The sequence below is a fragment of the Taudactylus pleione genome, unplaced genomic scaffold (assembly GCF_031769625.1).
Source record: "Taudactylus pleione unplaced genomic scaffold, aTauple2 ptg000015l, whole genome shotgun sequence".
NCBI lineage: Eukaryota > Metazoa > Chordata > Amphibia > Anura > Myobatrachidae > Taudactylus > Taudactylus pleione.
This window is the reverse complement of record NW_028284417.1, coordinates 15,984,891-16,008,498: the sequence shown is the minus strand read 5'-3', so window position 1 is coordinate 16,008,498 and position 23,608 is coordinate 15,984,891. Positions and strand designations below refer to the sequence as shown.

Sequence of the window (23,608 nt, the reverse complement as noted above, 5' to 3'; positions counted from 1 at the left end):
TTCACCTTCCTGCTGACATCTTACAAGAAAGAATATTCTTGTGCCACATCTGCCTGAACACCTGACTAGGCTCATTTTAATGAAGTACAGAACAAGTCCACCCTGGGATAGTGGATGATAGACAGAAATGATGACTTGGCACTTTCCCAAATAAGAGACAGGCAGTGTAAATTAAACTTGTACCTGTGGGAGCCAATGTTTCTGTACAGGTAGTGCACATAACAAAACTGCCACTAGCCAAGTCAGTACTTTTACAGAATAGACCTTGCATGTCTGAATTAAATATATTCCCACAACACTCACAATCCCTCACACATTGCTTATATTCAATGTCCACATTTACAGAAGAATGCAGTTTAAAAAAAATAGATTAGGCTGTGTTGTGAAGGACTAGGATCATAACTCAGCTAATAGTGATACAGTAAAGTAGGGGGCAGCTGTATAGATGGACAACTGCTCAATGGAAAACACTGCCAGTAAATAGAAATAGCTCTGGGTTGTGCAGCTGGAGGTTAGAATTAAATTATTTAGATTTATACCTCACTAAAATAAATATTGCGTCTTAGATTATGGCTCGCATTACCCTATGCTATCATATAGGAGGAGATCTCAAGACTGGACTGTGCGCATGGGACATAAACCTTATGCTGGGCATACACTGCCAGATAAAATGCCTGTCATCTGCAGATATCACGGGCATACAGCACTCTGCCCCCGGGGAGGAGACATTTCCCCGTTCCTTAACTGGGAACAGGGGAAATGTCTGTCAGTTGGCCGCGGCTGGGCATACACTGCCTGATGCGGCCCACATTTAATTTATAAAAAAAATATTGCATCGGACCAAAATGGTCGCCTACACCCTGCTGCCCATCTGTCCTAGTGGGGATGCGGAAAGGACCTGGATCCCCACAGCCAGCACCACTGGTGGTCTCCCACACCAGCGGTGAAAGCCGCAACAACAAGGCTCCCTGCAAGTAGGGAGCTGGCTTACCTGTCCCCCTGCTGCGCCTACGCTCCCCTCCGGCCAAAGATACTGATCCAGTTGCCAGCGTTGTGATCGCTGGCACTGGGGTGGTGGAGCAGCAGTGTGGGCGTCCTACAACACTGCCCACTTTGTAGTAATAAAAATAAAAACTGAAAGTAAAATATGAAGCTGCTTGAGCAGCATCCCACACTGTGCCACTCCTGCAGCCACCAACAAAAAGACGATTTGCCTGTGGCTGGGGGCGTGAGAAAAGGGGGAGGGAGCCAGGGCTGATGGGTAACAAGTTTTAACTATGCGTTGTCCAGACTCCTACTCACCAACCTATACCCAGCGTAGAGCCTGTGCCCCTTTGGAGGAAGAAAACAGGAATATAGAAAAAACAGGTTGGGTATGATATCCCGGCTGTCGGGATGCCGCTAATCAGAATACCAACAGAGACATCCCGACAGCCAGAATCCCGACACCCATAGGACTCAATGGTGAGTAGTTTCCTAACCCCTACCCTAACCCACCCTTCCTGGTGCCTAACCCCCCTCCCCCCCTAGTGCCTAAACCTAACCTCCTCCACCCTGCACCCTAAACATAACACCCCCTGGCTGGAGCCTAAACCTAACCTCCCCGCACCCTAATCCTAACCTCCCCCTCCCCGCACCCTAATCCTAACCCTCCCCCTAGTGCCTAAACCTAACGCTACCCTCCCCCTGCACCCCAATACTTACCTTTGAGATGCCAACAGTCGGGATACTGGTGCCGGGACCCCAACTTGTCAGGATTTCGGCGCCGGTATTAAGACCGTCGGCATCCCGCACACCGGGATGCCGACTACATCCCAGAAAAAAACACAAGGAAACAAAGGAAAACAAATATAATTGAAATTATTAAGAGAAATTAGTTGCTGCTAGTGAGTTGCTGCATAAGAATATTTATATATTTATTAAAAAAGCAAATAGGACCGCATGGTACAAAATTACATATTCGTATTTATAGCAAAAACACAGTTTCCACTAAAATAATACAATTAATTATATTATCAGACTGTGGTCACAGTTAAATTATCATGCATGCACTTAATTAGTAACGGTTAGAAACTGTGTTAATCACTCCTGCTTAAAATTCCGCTCGCAAAATGTCCACATTTAACTGACAAATTCTTTTTCCAAAAACCGCTCCAAAATTGTCTTTTTTTTATGATTGAATTAGGTCAGGAATAGCTTTTTAAAACGTATCCAACACGATTTTGTAAAAAAAAAATATATATTTTTTTTTAAACGCTGCATACCATTAAAATGGCAATTTTTATGGTATATAGTAGTGATGGCCATCGATAGAAACATCGATTGTGAACACAGCTGCCGATGCTTCCTTAACATTGGTTGGGGGCTGCGAATATATATATATATATATATATATATACACACATACATATACACACACACACATATATATATATATATATATATATATACACACACACACATACATTATGGCCAGGGCTCTGCTTTATTCATGGGGGTGGGGCTTTCAAAAATGGGGAGGGGCTGCTATTAGTGGAGGCGGAGTGAGAGTGAAGGACAGCGCTGATAGCGCTACCTTCTCTGCCCGGCGGCTGCTGCTAGCGGCTGCCTTCTCTGCCCTGTCAGCAGCCGCTGGGCTGCTGCTAACTGCCGGAGGAGGGAGAGAAGGAGAGCGCTGTCAGCGCTGCCTTCTCTGCCCTGTCCTCTCGGCAGCCACCGGAGGGTGGGCTCACCGGCGCTGGGCTGGCCGATCACTGCAGCGATCGGCCCATGGGGAGGGACAAAGTGTGCAAAGGGACCAGGAGGTCCCTCTGTGATTGACGGCTGCTAGAAAATGATTTTCCAGCAGCCGCCCACAGAGCTTTTCTGACTGGTCTTATCAGATATGACCATGTCAGGAAAAGCCCAGTCTGGTATGGTTGTATCTGATACAACCATGCCAGGCAAGTGGTTAATAAGCCAGTCAGTCGCTTTATAAAGCCAGTTATTAAAGCTTAATAGTCAGTTGTTTAGGCTACTTTAAAAAAGCCCAAATCATCAGTACTCATCTTTTACACACGTTATGATCTGTACCACCAATGATTTGAAAGATATAAAAGATATCTTTCAAAGATCTTTCAGAGAAGTCATCCTGCCACATCCCTGAACAGTCAAAGTTGACGATATCTTCCAAGTTGGCCTGCATGCATGGACGATGAAAGATATCTTTATCGTACATGCAGGAACGCGCATTATTGCTCGTTGTCAGGCTGGCGACTGCAAAAAAGTGAACGATATCGTTAATGTAAGTCTTACCGTACGCACCATTAAGCTGCAAACACACAGGGCCTGATTCAGACCGGCTCGCGAGCGCTGAGCGCTCGCAAGCGGGTCGATGTTGCCCAAGTACGGCTTCGCCGTGCGCATGCGCGAGAGCCGAATAACGACGGCCAAGCCGTCGTTATGGGTCTCGCACCAAAGGGGGCGTGCTGTCGATGGTGATTGTCAGTGATGTCAGTGGGAGTGCTTTTGGCTCTGATAGAGCCAAAAGTACTCCAGGGCTTGCGGTAGACGAGACTCTACCACAAGGGTCTCGTCGCAAGCCCGATGGTCGCGAAGATCTTGACCATCGCAACCATCATTTTGGCCAGGAGGCCGCTCCAAAAAGTAAGAGGGACGGCCCTGATTCAGAGCGAGCGCTCTGTCAGAGCGTCCGGCTCTGAATCAGGGCCACAGTACGATCTGTACCACCAACGACTTGAAAGATATCTTTCAAAGATCCCTTTCAAAGAGATCTTTCAGTGAAGTCATCCTGACACATTTATTTATTAACAGTTTCTTATATAGCGCAATTACGTCGCGCTTTACAATTTGACTCAATATTAACATTATACTGGGTTGTAAAAGACATACATAAGGGTAAGAGGGCCCTGCTCGCAAGCTTACAATCTATACATCTCTGAACAGGCAAAGTTTACAATATCGTGCAAGTTGGCCTGCATGTACGAACAATCATAGATATTATCGTTCATGCGGGAACGCGCATCGTTGGTCGTTCACTGCAAAAAATGAACAATACATCGTTGAACGATATCGTACCGTGTGATGCACCTTAAAGCAGCGTACACACTTGGCGATATTAATGAACGATTGAACGATTACGACATTGTGCACTATAATGTCGGAAACGACCAATTTCCGCTGGTTGTTTCCGACATCTATCATCACCTGAACATGCAGCTCAATCTGCCGATAACGACAGATTGGCCATGTTCATTGCTGAGGGAGGGTACCTACACTGAATGACATATCATATTACAGGGGATCAGGAACGACTGTACGATTACGATGACGTAATCGTATTGTCTTTCCTAATCGCCAAGTGTGTACGCTGCTTTAGTCTCCAGACAATGTCCCAACTGAACTACGACAACTTTAGCTGTTATACTTTTATAGGGAATAGACAGAGCCAATATGTACATACACAAGCGAGCCTAGAACAATGTAGTAAATGACAGGTCCGCAGCTCACAACCGAGCCAAAGCTTGTTTTCTTACCGCCTGCCGCTACAATGTAATTGCCGCACCCGGCTAGGAATTCAGGTCCAGGTGGTGCCGCTTGTGCTGGTGTGGCTGCCGGAGCTCCCACATCTAGTACCCCAAACGCTCCTGGCACACCGGTGCTGCGTTGGTAGATGGGAAGTGTTGGGAGCTAGAAGCACTCTGGCTTACTCCTGCCGGTTAAACTTCCGGCCTGTGGCCCTGATTCAGAGCCGGACGCTCTTTCAGAGCGCTCACTGTGAATCAGGGCGGTTTTTTTTGTTTGTTTGTTTCGGCCCCCTGGCCGCTCGCATAGCTGTGGGTAACCACCCACAGCTTTTGCGAGCGGCCAGGTGATGGTCATGATGGTCGATCAAACGGGGAGAGCTATCGATCAACATCAACAGCCGCCCCTTTTGGATGTGAGCGCCGGAGCGAGTGATTTCTCGCTCACGCGTGCGCACTGCCCGGCCATCTACCCGCTTGCGAGCGGGTCTGAATCAGGCCCTATGTTCCACCATGCGTATCAAGACTAGAAATAAACTGATGCATTTCTCCACCCCCTTTACTGTTGCAGTTTCTTCAGAGGATGTGTAACCAGTAATCACCAGAGGTATTTATAGGTCCATAAACCAATCATAACCTAATGGGGATCTTTCCATCTGTATCATAGTTTTGCTAATCATTCTATATACACATACACACTATAAAAACATTGAATACAAAATAAAATCCATACAGCATAAAATTATTCAATAATGTACATATATATCTCAACTATGTACATATTACACATGTACATAATATTTTGTTTACTTATTAGTCTTCTCAAAAACTGCAGTGTGCTTGAAAAAAAAAATCATAGATCATCACTTAAGGACCCACATTAGAAATATATATATATTTTCATAAAGATGGTAATTCTAAACAATACATATATTGCATAATATAGCCCTTTATTTATTTTGTTTGTGTTTTATTATATAGTGTAAGTATAAAGAAAGGAAAAGAGAAGGGGGAATAAAATGAGAGATATGGTAAGAACTTACCTTTATTATTTCTCTTTGTACGAAGTCAATAGGGCCCACAGGAATAACTTGGGGGTATGGGCGACGCAGGAGTCATCTGGGCACCACGCAGTTAAAAATTTTGTCCCAGGATGCACTGGACCTCCTACCTATACAAAGCCCCGGGCCAGAGGCACCTCAGTTACGTAGCAGGCCAAAGGCTGGTGGAGGAGAAAAGAGAGAATGTCTGGAACACCCAAGAATCACATTCTCACACAGTAGAAGACGGAAAAACGGTGACCAGAGCGAAGCCCAACTGAAGCACAGGTGCGTCAGGGTAGGTGCCCTGTAGACCCTATGGACTTTGTAGAAAGAGAGATAAAGGGAAGTTCTTGCCAGATCTCATTTTCTACTTCAGGGTCCATAGGGATCCACAGGGATACCTTGGGGATGTCCCAAAGCAGTCCCTTTAAGGGTGGGGACGCTCTTGTGCAGAGAGGAGAATCCACCGCCCAATGGAAGCATCCTAAAAAAGGCAAAGGTATCAAAAGCATAATACCTCAGAAAGGTCTGGACAGAAGTGGTCGCCTTACAAACTTGAACAGCCGCAGCGAGCTGCCTACGAAGGACCTACAGACCGAGTAGAATGAGCAGTCACAGAAGGCGGAACTGGAAGGCCTTCCCGAGTGTATGTCTCAGAAATTGTCAGGCGAAGCCATCTAGCCAAAATCTGCTTATTGGCTGGCCAACCCGTCTTGTGAAATCCATAAGCAATAGCCACAAAAACACAGTCTTAGTTGTAAGCCATTTGAGATCCACTGAATCCAGGAGTTCAAACGGAGGGCCCTAAGGACAACAGCCAAATCCCAAGGCGCCACAGGAGGGACAAAGGGAGGCTGAATGCGAAGGACCCCCTGTAGGAAAGTGCAGATATCAGGAAGAGGAGCAGTCATTCGCTGGAACCACACTGACAGAGCAGAGACATGCACCTTTAGTGAGGCAAGGCGGTGACCGAGATCCAAACCCGCCTGCCGGAAAGCCAGAACCCTGGAATTCCAAAACACCCGGGGATCATAACCTCTGGCATAACACCATTCAAAGTAGGTATGCCACACCCTGTGGCAAATGCTAGCAGAGGCTGGTTTCCGTGCTCTGAGCATGGTATTAACCACAGAGCCGGAAAAACCTTTGGACCTTAAAAGGGATGTCTCAAGAGCCCCGTCAAAGACAGATGACTCAGGTCCGGGTAAAGGCAAGGATCTTGAGACAACAGGTCCAGCAACGGAGTGTAGATGGAGAGACTCCGAAGATCTGAGTACCACTGACGTCTGGGCCACGTTTGAGCCACCAGCAGGACAGTGCCTCCTTGTTTGAAGTTCCGAATTACTCGAGGAAGAAAGGGGACTGGAGGAAACAGGTACGCAAACTGGAAGGTCCACTTGACTGACAGAGCGTCTACCAGGAGCCAGGAGAGCCTCGGCGTCTCTTGTTCTGGACCCGTACACTGGCAGTTTGTGATTGTGTCGGGAGGTGGAAGGTCCCACTTGTCCACTAGGAGCTGAAACACTTCTTGGTGAAGAGACCATTCCCCTGGATGCACGTCGTGACGGCTGAGGAAGTCCGCTTCCCAATTGAGAACTCCTGGAATGAACACTGCCGATATAGCTGGGAGATGCTGTCCATGTCAGAATGCGTGACACCTCTGTCATAGCTGCCTGACTAGTTGTCTGACTGGATTTGCACGGGTTTGCCATGAAGTATGAGTCTGGCTTGTTGGAGGGCCCTGAAGACCACCTGAATTTCCAATATGTTGATTGGTAGGGCAGACTCCTCTGCCATCCACCGACCCTGAAACGAGTGTGGACCTGTCACCGCCCCCAACCCCGGAGACTGGCATCCGTCGTCAGGAGAACCCAGTCCAGGATCCAAAAGGGGCGCCCCTTGGTGAGGTGACCTGTCTGCAGTCATCAAGTGAGAGACAGCAGCACCATCGGGGGCAATACCATTGTCTGTGTCTTGATCCGATGGGGTAATCTGTCGCACCTGGCTAGAATCAATTTCTGCAGAGGCCAGGAGTGAAACTGGGCATACTCTACCATGTCAAAGGTTGAGACCATGGAGCACAGCAACTGCATCGCCGAGTGTATGGACACCCGGCGACAGTGGAGGCAACTGCGTACCAGCGTTTGCAAAATGGAGATCTTTTCTTCAGTCAGAAAGATCCTTTGTTGTTGTGAATCCAACAGAGCTCCCAGATGGAGCATTCTCTGGGACGGAGTTAAGGAGGACTTCGTCCAATTTATCAACCACCCGTGATTCTGGAGCTCCGAAATCGTGAGCTGTAGATTGTGGTGAAGTACTTCTGGAGACCCGGCCAGCAGCAACAGGTCATCCAGGTAGGGTAACAGCTGGACCTCCTTCAACCGCAGATGGGCTGTGATTACTGCCATAATCTTGGAAAACACACGAGGTGCAGTTGAGAGGCCAAATGGCAGGGCCCGAAACCGGAAATGTTTCTGCAGTACAGCAAACCTAAGAAAACGCTGGTGAGACGCAGCAATTGGAATATGCAGGTAAGCATCCTGAATATCCAGCGACATCATAAAATCCCCAGGTTCCATAGCCAGAATAACAGAGCGTAGGGTTTCTACCCTGAGAAATTTGTTCAGGGACTTGAGATTGAGGATCGGCCGAAAGGATCCGTTCGGTTTTTGAACCAGAAAGAGATTGGAGTAATAACCTGTTCCTCTCAGAGGCAACGGGACCGGCACAATAACCCCTGTTTGGAGCAAGGAGTGTACCGCTTTCTGGATTTGGAATGCCTTGTCTTTGTCCGACAGAGGGCCTGTGCAAAAGAAATTATAGGGAGGCCTTCTGCGAAAGGAGAGGGTGTACCCTTGAGAGACCACTTCTCTTACCCAAGAGTCTGTGGTGGTCTGACCTCAGCACTGGGCGAACTGAAGAAGTCGGCCTCCCACCCTGGGATCCTCCAAGGGGAGGCCCGCCCCATCAGGCTGATGATTTGTCATCAAGGCTTGGCAGCCGGACATCTGGCACTCCAAGCCTGCTTCTTGGGCCTGGTAGCCTTTTTGGGGGCTGACGGCCTAGGAAAGTACTGACTTTTTGGCTTACCTTGCAGCTTGTAGGGCCGAAAATACGAGGTCCGAGACCCAGAGGGAGCAGGAGCAGAAGGCAGACATGCCGACTTAGCCGCCGCCAATGTATCCACAATCTTGTCCAAGTCTGGACCAAACAAGACCTCTCCATTATAAGGTAAACACTCAAACCCTTTCTTAGAATCCGCATCTGCTCTCCAAGTGCAGAGCCACAGGGAGCGGCGAGCTGAAATTGCAGCAGCCAAAATCCTGGAAGTTGAGAGGCCGATATCCAAAGCAGCCTCATTAATGTAAGTGGCTGAATCCCTGAGATTGTCTACCAGTGTTACCTGATCACTGGTAGCATCTGTAGAAAAAGACTCCTTCAAGGAGTTCGCCCAGCACTGCATAGCTCTGGCCCTGAGAGGGAATACATGGATTTCAAACAAACCTCCGCCTTCCTATCCTTTACTAATGCCATCCATGTCTTCCTTAGAGTGGCACTCTTAACTAAGCTTGTCACATGAGAATCCACCGAAGGAGATGTTTCCCATTTGGTAAAGTAATCCTCAGCAAAGGGATATGCAAAAGCCAGATGCCTTTGGGGCTGGTAACGTTTTCCTAGAGTTTTCCTTGCCACCTCCAGGTGATCTACCAGCTGATCAGATATGGGAAATAATGCAACGGTAGTCCTTACCTGCTTAAACAGGGCATGTCTTGACCGGGGAGCTGGAAGTTCGTCCTCATCTATAACCAAGGCCGCACGGACCGCCCGTATCAAACCTGGAATATAAACTTTTGACTAAGGCTCCACCTTTCGTGTAGAGGGTTCGGAGTCAGATTTAGGGAGCTCCCCGTCATCTGACGTCATGTCCTCGTCATCATACGGAGTAGAGTGAGAGGATGGCACTGGTATTTTAGCCAGTCTGAGAGACGTATCTCCCTGCCGCATGTCCTGCAGGGCTGGTATCACAGTCCCTGGAGGATCAGACCCTATAAGTCCGGACGTTGCCTGTGAAGACAGGTTCTGCAAGGGCACAACCGCCCACAGTGGGAACTCCACTTGCGAAAACACAGGGGGAAGCTGCCCAACGTTCCACCATGGTCGTCAATTCCTGAGAAAAGCACGCCCAAGGAGGCTCCTGTGAGGTGGCTGGGGCAGTAGAGGGTCCTGGAAGAGAATAACATCTCGCACAGAAGCCCTCACGTACAATATCCCCCTCACCTATTCGTGCGTTACATTTTTGGCATGACAACAGGACAGGAGCACTGTTTTGCACATTATCATCACTACCAGACATACTGCGCTCCCTGTAGGAGACCCACCACACAGATATAATAAAACTGTGAGGTAAAATGTACACCCTGACAACTCTGGAATTGTAAGAGCTTGAGAGGGAAAAACATAGGGAAAGAAATATGGCTGACAGATGTGAAAAGAAATAAACACAGATCGCGCTAGCATAAGGTCTCATACAATGCAGAGAAAAACTCCTGTTCAATGGCACTACTATTCAACTACACAGACTTAGCGTCTGGTAGGCTGTAGTGCTACATACACTGACCACACCTGGGGAGAGATATGTAGGGAGACCCAAGCTTCGCACTGCTGAGGAAGATCTGCGACTGTGCCTTGAGAGAGATCCCAGAGGGGGCGTGTCGAAGGAACAGCACTACCTCAGCCCAGCCAGACCGCTGTGGAAAGGCGCGCTGAGGAGCTGGCTGTGAACAGGGCAGGGACAGCCTCCGACGATCCCAGCAGCATGAGCCAGAAAGGTTATCAGAGGCAGAGACACAGCACACAGCAGCCATGGGAGGCATAGCTTTTAGTTTTTAAAGAAAAGAAGCCAATATCAAAACACAATTGAATGATTACCATTCGATGACAACAAACATCGGAATGCTGCCATTAAATGGTAAAAACACTAACATCGGAAGAAAAACATAGATGTCGGCAAACATCGACCATCTATGTCGATCCCTACCGCAGGGAATCTGTGGAAGCGCAGGTTGTACGGACCTGGCTCCACTGCCGTCATCCCCCAATCTCTCCCCCGGGACTGGAGGGCAAAAGACTGCAATGGGCGGATCACCGCCAACAGTGATCTGCTCCACTTACCTTCCCCGTAAGCCCGGCTGCAGTCCTGGGAGCACCCCCCGGGGTCTAGCTAGCACAGACCCTGTGCGGTTGTTTATACACACACCTTTAGTCATAGGGATAACTTAGCAGTCCATGTTCCTCATTTTTGCGTATAGTCTGAGCTTGAATCTGCCCTTATTACTACTATTCAGTCTTTCTTCAGCTTGTTTACCATCTGTGGGTATTTGTCTTAATATAATATTCACCATTTAGGAGCCAAAATAGTTTACAAGTATGGGAAGCAAAATAGTTACAGACGAGGTCAAGTTAATTCATCAAGACAAGAAAGTTTAAAAATGATGAGAGTAGATTAGTAAAGATTGACTGCTAGACTGAAGGGGAAATTCTCACCAAAAGCACCGCTGACCCTGGGGCGTGTCATTTTAGTATGTGATTTTATTATCTTAATATTAAATATTTTGCAATACAAATCCGTGTTTCTGGTTCATAATTCTACATTTGTTGTGTGTATCCAGCATCACATCACTACTCAATAACGTACACTCACCTTGTTCAGCTTCCCAAGTGCAGATATCAGATCAGCCCACTCACTTGAATACTCAAAATTTTTCAATGCTTTGTCCACGGCTGCCACATAATTTCTATACTTGGAGTCACTCAGTAACTCCACTTCTTCTGTGTTCATTCTCCCTCCAGGTACCACTAGAGACCAGCTCTATGTTCAGCAGAAACCATCACCTGAAAACATCAAGCAGCCGATGTTTATATACACACTTGCAAAGTATTAGAGAGACACAAAAGTGACCACAAACATCACACAAATATCCAGAATGAGCAATAAGGAGGTTATTTTGTTTTCCTGTAATGTCCTCTTCTTCACCAGATACTGTAAATATGAGTCCCCATGTGGTGAAATGCATAGAAACAGGTTTCTGTTTACAAATGATGGAACCCTTCCGGCAATGCTGTGGAGTTTAGTATGTGCCAACTCCAGCTTCATACAGCAGGAGCAGAAGCTGCCAGGGCTGCATAGCAATACACTGAGTCAGCAAGGCTGGGTTACCCTCTATTACTTTTATTGGAATGTAAAAACAAAGTTTACTTGTTCAGAAATGTTAACAAAATAAACATATTTTATGTGCAGACAATCTACACAGCCTGTTCATTTACGTGGTTAGTGTTCCCGCTAGGCTATTTCAGCGGGGCACCGCGCCCTGCCCTATTTCTAAAGGGCAGAGAGCAACTTGAGCTCAGACGCAGCTCCCCATTGAAACAGCCTGCAGGTTCTGTTCCCTCCTACGGGCATGCACCCTGCATCCATTCATAGTGACCGCAGCGCTTGGGGGCTGCCCGGCATGTCCGTAAGTGCCGGGCACGCCCACAAGAATATAAAAAAGGGGATGTGTCATAAAGACACGCCCCCTTTTCCTTGGCCACACCCCGTCCGGCGCCACCTAGAGTGAACACTATGTCGTGTTTATAAAATTGATTTGTGCTGCCATGTTACTACATTTGTTATTACCAATATACACTAATTTTAATTTGCCATGTACAGATATGCCCAGATACATCCTTGCCTGCAGCGCCGCGAATCGCGCCATGCGTGACACGAGACTGACTCCCACGAACGGTGACGCACATTTACGTCTCCATAGGAATGAATGGGAGGCGCACTCCAGCGATCAGAGATGCGCATTCGCGTATCCATAGGACTGAATGGAGAAGTATTCCCGCGATCGGGGACACGCCATAGCATATAGCGCGATGCATGCGCACATTTGTGGCACGATTAGCCACAATGAACTTGGGCGCATCTGTAGGAAGGAGTTGGAATTGAGCTGTAGTAAAAAAGTTGTTGAAAGTTTAGTGTACCGACCCCACAGCCCTGCCTTCAGTACCCAGAAAAAGAGTCGGCAGAAATCTGTTTAACGCATTGGCTACTGGCATATGTACTATAACTCCCTGATTGGAACTCCAAAACATGGAAGACACCCTTGCACTGAAGCCCTAATAAATCCATGCAAGGCAAAAATAATGCATCCAAGCTGAACTATATGTAATAGGTCCAGTGTACATTTAATCTATTTCATTGTGGAAATAAGGGAGACTTACTGAATTAACTTGTGACTCATTTAGGTGGTTACCAGTAAAGATACTCCCAGCAAATTTACTACAACGCAAACACATAAGCTGGGTACACACAGAGGGCCTGATTCAGACCCGCTCGCAAGCGGGTCGATGGTGCCCTAGTGCACATGCGCGAGACCCGAATAGCGACGGCCAAGCCGTGGCTATGGGTCTCGCACCAAAGGGGGCGCGAATTTTTACTATACTGTATTTTATGTCAACTATTCTAAATAAAGAGATTTTTTTAAAAAAAAGGTAATTACAGCCTGAGTAAGTCTCTGGTTATTCAGGTTATTGTTACATGGATGTGGTAAAGTCACTGGGAGGGGCTGGTCTAAATGTCCAGAGAATTTTAAAAGACAATCGTAGCAAATGTAAATGAAGGTAACAATATACAGATTTTAAAGTGTTATAATTAGCATTATATATATATATATATATATATATATATATATATATAAAGTGACAGGAATTCCCACAATACCGTACAGAGCAAAGATACAAAACATGGTAAACAAAGTAATGACATCTTTATAATTACATGTGTAGGCTAGGGTTGCTATAGTATCCCTTTAATCAAGAGACACTTGAATTACTCAGGTTCTGTGGCTGTAACCATAGAGTTAAATAGCGATTTCTACATGAAAGCAAGTTATTGGCTTATAGTTATTTATTATTGTTGTAGGTTTTGTTACACTTATAACACACAATTTAATAATGCAAATATTCCACTGCCCTGACTTTGGAGAAACGTTAATTAAGCATTTAATGATCACATGTTCTCTTATCTATAAAGATATATAGGTAGATAGCTTATGTTTGAAACCAGTATGTGCTAGTATAAAAGAACCAGTGGCCCAGTACAGGAAAAGAAATGCCATGCTTTAAATGTATTATACTTGTAAGCAGTGGTCGAAGTGGAAATTTTGAAGTGGGGGTATGGAGATACAATCTGCGTTCGTGCCGAAGGCACATGGGACAATGGGTGTGGCCAAACTGCATGAGGGACATGGCTACGTGTCATTAGGGTGTGGCCAGGCAAAATGGGGGCGTGTCGTCTTTCTTTCCTTTCATCTATAACCCTTTGTACCTGTCACTACCTCCTTCCCTTTCTCGCCTCTGTCACTACCACCTTCCCTTTCTAGCCTCTGCACCTGTCACTACCACCTTCCCTTTCTCGCCTCTGCACCTGTCACTACCTCCTTCCCTGTCTCGCCTCTGGACCTGTCACTACCTCCTTCCCTTTCTCCCCTCTGCACCTGTCACTACCTCCTTCCCTGTCTCCTCTCTGGACCTGTCACTACTTCCTTCCCTTTCTCCCCTCTGCACCTGTCACTACCTCCTTCCCTCTCTCGCCTCTGCACCTGTCACTACCTCCTTCCCTCTCTCCCCTCTGCACCTGTCACTACCTCCTTACCTCTCTCCCCTCTGCACCTGTCACTACCTCCTTCCCTCTCTCGCCTCTGCACCTGTCACTACCTCCTTCCCTCTCTCGCCTCTGCACCTGTCACTACCTCCTTCCCTCTCTCGCCTCTGCACCTGTCACTACCTCCTTCCCTCTCTCCCCTCTGCACCTGTCACTACCACCTTCCCTTTCTCCCCTCTGCACCTGTCACTACCTCCTTCCCTTTCTCCCCTCTGCACCTGTCACTACCTCCTTCCCTCTCTCGCCTCTGCACCTGTCACTACCTCCTTCCCTCTCTCCCCTCTGCACCTGTCACTACCTCCTTCCCTTTCTCCCCTCTGCACCTGTCACTACCTCCTTCCCTCTCTCGCCTCTGCACCTGTCACTACCTCCTTCCCTCTCTCGCCTCTGCACCTGTCACTACCTCCTTCCCTTTCTCCCCTCTGCACCTGGTCACCCACAGCTATACGAGCAGCCAGGATGGCGCTCTAAAAATCAAGAAGGATGGCCCTGATTCAGAGCGAGTGCTCTGTCAGAGGATCCGGCTCTGAATTAGGGCCTAAGCGCATAACACAACAGGCTTTGCGCTTAATATTAGTGCCGCTTTATATTTTGAGATCAAAGACGCTGCTTTGCATCGAGGACATATTAGATTGGGAGAAGCACTGTATTCCAGATAAAGAAGAATCAGTATTCTTGTATAGCTTAATGCGTTATCCTTCAAGAAAAAAATGTGTAATAATATTCATGTTGCAGAACTTTAGCCAGGTTTTATAAAGGTGTTATCAAGTTTGAATGCAGACCTTACAGCACATCAAACACTAATGCTGGCCATACACTAGTACGCCCAGCATAAGATAAGATTTATCTTACGAATTGTTAAAAAAAATTAAAAAAAAAAGACTGATGCACTTACAGGAAGATCCGTGATGCATGCATTTGTCTTTAATAAAATAAACACAGATGCAGGGATGGTTCAGTGAGAACCATCCGTGCATTTGTGGAGGAAAAAAAAAAGTGTTTCCATTTCCATTTCCCCAGCCCCGTGCTTTTAGTGACCCAGTGCTGGTTGCCAAAATACAGGGTACAAACGACTTAGGGGTCCCCCGTATTCTGCCCAACCAGCACTGGGCTCTGATCCGGTTCTGGAAATACAGGGGGAAAAATGCATAGGGTCCCCCTGTATTTTCCAGAACCATCACTGGGCCCCCCCCAGCCAAAGCATCAACCCTGACCACATCTGATCATGCGATACATTTTAAGAGCTGCGAAAGCACGCATGGGATCGTATCCTACCTTAAAAACTACACTATTTCCACAAGATTCATCGTATGATGTGTCGCCAATCGGGCAATCGGCCCGAAATAGCACTAGTGTATGGCCAGCATAACTATTATATCTGTCTCTATCTCATAACTCCAATTTTCAGTGAAAATCTTGCCATTAAACTTTTGCCGACAGCTTGGACATGATAATATGGGTTGCGTAAGGGATCCCGGCACACGCAATGCCTGCACTTAGAATCCCGACTGATTTGAAATACCAACACCAGCAGGTAAGTACTCTCTACTCCTAAACCTACCTCTAACCTTCCCCCCAGTGACTAACCCTAAGGCTGGGTACACATCTAAACGACCGGCAATTATGCTGATGATCAGGGCAATTTGCCTTCACCCTGGGCATTGCATGATTTCCGGTACACACTTGAAAGACTAAATGAACGATGGAACAATCACTGTTCTGTCCTTCATTAATATGTACAGCCTCACATGCGATATCGTGGGATTGACTGTGCAGCACGGCCAATCACACGATATTGCATGCAACCTTGGGAGCGAGCAAATCGGGCATACACACTGCACGATATGCCCGATTTGTCATTCCGATTTAGCCAAATCGGGCCAATATCGTTCAGGTGTGTACCCAGCCTTACCGTCGGGATGTCAGTGATCGGGATCCTGGTGCCAAGATTCTGACTGCTGTTGGGATTCTGGCGCCGGCATTCTAAGAGTCAGCATCCTGACCGTCGGGATGCCAACTACAACCTGAGAATATTTACATCATTGGCACTTGACAAAAACATTCAACTAATTTCTGATAGTACAATGACAAAGTGAAACTTTTAAGGGAATCTGACAGAACACAACATGAGTACTCACTGCATGCAACGAGACTTGCAGTTTCTGCGACTGGTCGAACCTGCTGTAATTGTGCGTGACAGGCCGATGTGCTCGATGGTACCGAAGTATACGCAGGGCTGCGAGGTATTCTGGATGTGAACAAGCAGTACTGGGCATCTCTATGCTGACGGAGCTGTGGCAGGCATTAGCATATTTTTGCAGCTGCATTGCATGCGATTACACAGCTGCGATTGCAATTGCGATCCATACTGAATTAGGCCCTATGGCTTTTCATTATGAAGATTCAAATATGTACAAATGGATATGCAGTCATGTTGTCGACAATCACAATGTCAACAGTCAAAAGATCGACACCATAATATTCACATGGTTAAAATGTCTACAATAGAAATATTAGGGTTAGGCTTAAAATTGGGTGTCAACATTATGCACCATGCAAAACATTTACACGGATATTGTAAGTCAACATTGCGGATGTCGACATTATTATTAATCCATTGCTCAAGATCGCTAACAATCCCACTATATTGTATGTTCTTAGTGCCAAATTCTTTTCTCATAACATTCTTCTACGAGGAGCTTGGTAATGGGATGTAGTTATGAGAGCCGCCGGTCTCAATACCGGCATCCGAAACCCGAGAAGGGACTTAAGATAGGCGTCGAAATACCGACACCAACGCCGACCCGAACTAGGTAAATCCGGGGTATCCTTAGTGTTAGCTGCGGGGGAAGGTTAGGTTTTGTGGGGAAGGGAGGTTAGGCAACCCTAGGGGGGAGGATTAGGCACCCCTGGGAAGTGGAGGTTAGAGTTAGGCACCACTAAGGGAGGGTTGGGGGGGGGGGGGAGGATTGCATGGAGAGCAAAGATGACAAAAACCTCTAATATGTATATTTGTATTAATATTGCAGTGTGGTTTTGTGATTTTACTTAAACTGATGCAGTGTGCTACTTTTCTTACAGCATAATGTTAAAACAACCTTTTTCAATTTACAAGATTCATTGGGAGCAATTTTTATACGCTGATGCACAGGAAGAGCTTGCTGTAACACTTAGCAACCGGTCAGTACATACAATATAGTATATGTAAGGTTTCATTTGTGCCTAGCTTCTGGAATTAGTTAAACCTAACACAATGAATAATACATCTCGATTACAGATATTTTTGCTAATGAATAAAATACATAGATACAAACTACTGTATTTCTGCCGACTACACTTTAAACCATACATCAAAGCAGCAGAATATTATTTGGAAAATCAATATTGTGTTTACAACCATTATAATTCCTGACCACGAACTGGAATCATTTTTGAAGACAGAAGGAAAAATGGTCTATAGCAACCATTCTGTCATTAACCTACACACCAGTCTGGCACATAATTACCACACCACATGATACATACCCCATATTATGGTGCTACCTGTGTGGCTGTCGTGTAATCTGTTATCGTGAACAGGAACCACAGCAGTAAATATTGTACATAACAAGTGGTTTCTGCTATGTAACCTGTATTATATGCTACCTGTCTATAGTATGTCCTCCTGCCAGTTGTGTGCACTATTCCACACCTAGCCCTGGCCTCACACTGTGACACATCTACAGTGCTCCATGTGTATAAGTATTTGCGAGTGTGTAGCAGTGTACTCTGGCTGCCAGTCCCTGAGGTCAAGCTTATCCCAGGCTGGATGTGGCCGGGTGTGACGTCAGCGCATGTCACATGTATGGAGCATGATCTACAAACGCCTCCTCTGTTTGGGATTGTCTGAGTCTGACCCGCAGATCTAATTGACCCTGTATTCGGGCCGCCCGATCCGAGTGACCTGACAGGAGGAGGACAGTGCCTAGCTGCCACTACCGCAGCCTCCTGTGCTTCCCGCCACCCCTACAACCCGCACAGCAGCAGCGCCCGCTCCCGTCTAACCGGGGATCTTGCTCTCACCTGTACAGACTGCAGAGCCGCGCTCACTGCCCGGCTGACAGCTCCCGGCATGCAACGGGATACCACCACCACCAAACAAGCCAGGGGTGGAAGGCGCACGAGTGACATTCTGAGACTGCGACAGGAAATGATTTCCCTGGATGGCCATATTTGATACTGGAAAATTGCCCATACACGGTTTTATAAATCGATTATTTTTTTTCAAGAACCGCGACGGTGTGACTGTGACAACGCTGCGAGTGACCTGAGCTAGACACGGTTTGTGTGAAAGGTGCTTAATTTTGGTTTAGTGATTATTTTTTTTATGTGCTACATGAAAATAAGTATGTCAATTGTTTTATTCATTACTTCTTCACAGTTTACATTGTATGCCACTGCAAATATGCCATGCTGCTCCGTGCAGACCGGCCAGCTTCATGGGAAGTAACTTCTGATCGTGTGACAGTATACCCGTCTTTCCTAATGCCAGTAACCGTATAGCATCCATATAGTCAGTGACCAGGATCCCGGCTGTGTGTGCGGGCACAGAGGACACTGACAGCTGCAGCCAGGTTATTACGCGAACAATAGTCCTGTGTGTGACTGTGACGTAGGGATGATGTCACAGAGCGCTGAGTGTGTGTGAGGTGTCGGTAGGGAGCGCTGTATGGAGCAGTGAGGAGGATGCAGATCGCTGCTGGCACACTGCACCGGACAGAGGGCTTCCTGTACACGCCAGCGGGCAGCGCTAGCAGCAGGTACCGCACGGCAGCACTGGGCATGGGATCCACCGTGCGGCTTGAGATCAGGAAGAACATGCAGAGTGCCAGTCTGATGTTGGGGTAAATTTGGTTTTTAATCTTTATATACTTAGTGGAAATCGATGCTTTGCCCATTATAGACTGCAGCCATCATCCTGCTCTAGTTAGTTCCAAATAATTTAAATTAATTGACCGCATGAATCGAGGCATGTAACGTGCCTATGTTTCCAGTATGTGAGGTAATGTGGTATTCTGCTGGAAGTTTCTAAGTCAAGCAGTTTCCTAATTTGTATTACTGCTTCTCTTGTACTAAATATTGGGTAAAATTATATTACATGTGCAGTAGTGCAGACCATGTGCCAGACGCTTGCTGTAGTTGTCTAATTTGTACTAGAAAGGGTTTATCTTGCCAAGGATAGTGCACATGTTCTCAAACTCGGTCCTCAGGACCCCAAACAGTTCATGTTTTCCAGGTCTCCTCACAGAGGGGTATATTTACTAAAGTGTGAGGTTTTAGAAGTGGATGTTACCTATAGCAACCAATCAGATTCTACTTAACATTTAACTAGCACCTATCTAGAAGATAATAGCTAAAATCTGATTAGTTGCTATGGGCAACAACCTCACTTCTAACAACTCTCATTTTAGTAAGTTTACTCCTAAATCACAAGTGAAATAATGAGCTCCACCTGTGAATCTTTTAAAATGTGTCAGTGAGTAATGAATACACCTGTGCACCTGCTGGGCGACCTGGAAAACGTGACCTGTTTGAGGTCCTGAGAACCACTGACCTAGTGAAACTTAAACTTGCCGCAAAGCAAACGCATGGAAATGGATTTGATCATTTAGGTGCAGACCACATCCAAATTTGGCTTTAAATACAATAAACATTTTAGGGCAGTGGTTCTCAAACTCAGTTCTCAGGACACCATACAGGTCACATTTTCCAGGTTACCCAGCAGATGCACAGGTGTAGTCATTACTCACTGACACATTTTAAGAGATCCACAGGTGGAGCTAATTATTTCACTTGTGATTCTTTGAGACCTGGAAAACATGAACTGTTTGGGGTCCTGAGGACTGTGTTTGAGAACCTGTGCTTTAGAGTACAATAAAGCTGGCCACACATCTAAAGATTATCTGGCCAGCTAGTTGATTGGTTGGAATGAAAATCTGGTAAGGTATGATGATCAGCAATTTGCTCCTAAATGCCAGAAAACAGATGAAAATGGTGGTTCAGACAAGTTTGTTAAATGTTTGATCTAAACAAATTGTTCAAACAACAGTTTTTGTCCATTTTCCGGTGTTTGGGTGCAAATTGCTGATTGTCATTTGCTTTCATATCTTACCAGATTTTCATTCCAACCAATCAACTAGTTGGATGTAAATTGGTCTAGTGCAGTGGTTCTCAAACTCTGTCCTCAGGACCCCCACATAGGTCACGTTTTGCAGGTCACCCAGCAGGTGCACAGGTGTATTCATTACTCACTGACATATTTTAAATGGTCCACAGGTGAAGCTAATTATTTCACTTGATTCAGTGTGGAGACCTGCAAAACATGCACCGTTTGGGGTCCTGAGGACCGAGTTTGAGAACCTGTGGTCTAGTGTGTGGCCAGCTTAAATGTCAGGAATTACAGATATTCAGGTAGCACAGTAAAGGCACACACGATTAAAATGAACGATAACTAAATCGTTCATTTAAATGTCTAAAGCGACCAGCGATGCGCGCTCCCGCTGGTCGTTTTAGACATATATCATCGGGCAAACATACTGAACAACCTGACGATAACGTCAGGTTGAGCATGTTAGGGGATGATTGATGTGCCTACACTGAATGACTGCTCGTTCAGTGTAGGCACAGCACGGACTGTCAAATGACTGCACGATTACAATGTCGTAATCGTGCGGTCGTTTTGTGGTCTGCAAGTGGATGTGTGCCATAAGAGGTCAGAGTGGATCCAATGATGATGTTGTTCCAAGACTCCTAGGGGAATCCTCTGGCAATAGTGATCCCGCCAGGAACTGCTTCTTAAACAGTGTATCCACTAGGCCAGTGGTTCTCAAACTCTGTCCTCAGGACCCCACACAGGTCACGTTTTCCATGCCACCCAGCAGGTGCACAGGTGTATTCATTACTCACTGACACATTTTAAAAGATCCACAGGTGGACATAATTATTTCACTTGTGATTCTGTGGGGAGACATGGAAAACATGCACTGTTTGGGGTCCTGAGGACCGAGTTTGAAAACCTGTGCACTAGGCGATTTTGACAGGCGATTGCACGATAACGACATCGTTACCGTGCAATCGCCCGCAATTCGGGCATGTAAATGACAAAAATGACCAGCGATCCGCATGCCCGCTGGTCGTTTTTGCCATCTATCATCGCCCATACATGCTGGTCAACCTTACGATCCCATCAGGTTCAGCATGTACGGGGATGATGAATGTGGCTGGACTGAACAAGTGAACGTTCAGTTTAGGCACATCACTAGACATACAAACGACAGCATGATTGCAATGTCGTAATTGTGCTCTCGTTTGCATGTCTATAAGTGGATACGCACCTTTACAGTCAGATGTCTGCTTGTGAATAAGAAGCAGCTTGCTGCCAGGATCATCAGTGCACTGTGGCCCCCTTAGTAGAAATAGCAATAAACCATCCACTTTCTTCATCATGGTGTCGGAAGTCAATTTCCATTTAGTACTTTTGCACGTACAGTATGGATAAATGGCTCTTGCGTTACATTTTGTAACATTTTCAACATCCGTAGTCAGATGACTGAGAAGACATAAAGTGTTCTCCCCAGGCTGTTTTCTACGGGCGCATCGCCTGGCAGAAATAGCCTACCGGACGGCACTCCCCCCCCCCCCCCCCCACCCCTGACGCATTCCCAGACACCCTCCGCGCTCCTGCTGTAGAACACTGGACTCTGAAGAGACCGGAGGCTAAAGAAGCAAGAGGCAAGCGTTCCCAGTGATGCACTGCGCGGGTGACGTTATGACGTCACCTGCAACGTCAGGAGCCTGCCCTGCGCACCTGCTGGATCTAGTTAGATCCAGTCAGAGCGAGGCAGCGGGAGTGGGAGCGCCGAGCAGCATATTAAGGTAAGTTCTGGGCTGGGGCTGGGCTGGGACCAGTCTGGGGGCACTGCATAAGGGGCCAGTCTGGGGGCACTGCATAAGGGGCCAGTCTGGGGGCACTGCATAAGGGGCCAGTCTGGGGGCACTGCATAAGGGGCAAAACAAAACTACAGGGGGCAATGTATAAAGGGGAAAACTACAGGGGGCAATGTATAAAGGGGAAAACTACACGGGGCAATGCATAAAGGGCACAAATACAGGGGGCATTGCATAAGGGGCAAAACAAAACTAGGGGAGGCAATGCATAAAGGGGAAAACTACAGGGGGCAATGTATAAAGGGGAAAACTATAGGGGGCACTGTATAAAGGGCACAAATACAGTGGGCATTGCATATGGGGATAACTACAGGGGGCACTGCATAATGGGCACCTTTGACTGAGAGCCAGAGGGGGAGCAGCCTGAGACCTGTCGGGCTGGAATGGTAAGGGCGGGCAGTGTTCTCCCCAGGCTGTTTTTTGCGGGTGCACCACCCAGCACTTTGGGAGCCTGCAAGAGGCGACAGTAGCTGGGAACTGTATAAAAAGGACCAGATCCTACAGACTTTGCAGCTTGTCATAATCAGACAACTGGGCCTCTAATAAGAGGAGAATTAATATATGAAAATGTTATTTCAAGTTTAAATCATTATAAGGTCAGGTTTAAAACATTTTATTATTGTGAAGGCCCCACCCGGCTACTTCTTGATACCACCCGGCTACTTCTTGATACCACCCGGCTGAAAACATTTTCTGGGGAGAACACTGACATAGCAGGGAAGTATATGCCTTCCAGGTATTAGTTGGCTAATTAGAGACTGAATGGATACACATGTGACTTCTCCTTCCCTTCTGTAGGCCTGATTCAGAGATGGAGGTAGTACCAATGTTTGTGCAGTTGAGCGATTTTTTTTCTTTCTACTGCGCATTAGTAAAATGCAGTGGAATGTCTTACTGGACACGTTCAAGCTGTAGTTCGCAATGTCTCCGTGATTGCAAGGTCCTGATTATACCGCTGCAAGCCATGGGCGTTCCTGGGTGGAGTCAGGCAGGTGGATAAAAGTGTTTGCAAAAAGAAGCTGGACCGTGGGCATGTTATGGGAGTTCCAGGGTGTGTCAGCGAATGCGGCTGTATTCCCAATCGCAGCACCACAGTATTAGAGGCTGTTTTAGAGAGAATATTGATCCAGAATCTGTGCAGCCCAGGACGTACTCGAGGAGTAGATGTGCGTCCGATGTGGTGTCGGTGGTGGAATGTTCTCAGCCCACGTCGGATCTGCACACAACGTAGATGGATGCCACTTTGTAGTACCCCTAAGATCACATTGTTACACAGTGACCCCAGTTACGTGCCACCCTCACTTTATCTACTCTTCTTTTGGCAGGCTCCTGCTGCAGCTGTCTCATGC

General features: G+C 46.8%; 2 protein-coding genes across 6 annotated transcripts in view; one reads left to right on the top strand and one right to left on the bottom strand.

Moving 5' to 3' along the window:
- The window catches only part of DOP1A (DOP1 leucine zipper like protein A), a 122,502-nt gene extending 104,067 nt beyond the window's left edge, over nucleotides 1-18,435 (bottom strand). For 2 of the 4 annotated variants that reach the window (XM_088471772.1, XM_088471785.1), the window contains exons 1-2: nucleotides 18,336-18,424; nucleotides 11,268-11,458 (exon numbers count right to left, since the gene is read on the bottom strand). In XM_088471772.1, the coding sequence (XP_088327898.1) occupies nucleotides 11,268-11,405 (138 nt within the window). In that variant the 5' untranslated portion in view covers nucleotides 11,406-11,458; nucleotides 18,336-18,424. Of the gene's footprint in view, nucleotides 1-11,267; nucleotides 11,459-17,798; nucleotides 17,882-18,335 lie in introns of those variants that run through there. The other 2 variants (XM_088471793.1, XM_088471777.1) reach the window with 2 other exon arrangements.
- Nucleotides 18,436-18,872: 437 nt separating this feature from the next.
- The window catches only part of UBE3D (ubiquitin protein ligase E3D), a 274,128-nt gene continuing 269,392 nt past the window's right edge, over nucleotides 18,873-23,608 (top strand). The window contains exon 1 of one of the 2 annotated variants that reach the window (XM_088471802.1): nucleotides 18,873-19,156. In XM_088471802.1, the coding sequence (XP_088327928.1) occupies nucleotides 18,999-19,156 (158 nt within the window). In that variant the 5' untranslated portion in view covers nucleotides 18,873-18,998. The remainder of the gene's footprint in view (nucleotides 19,157-23,608) is intronic. The other variant, XM_088471808.1, reaches the window with a different exon arrangement.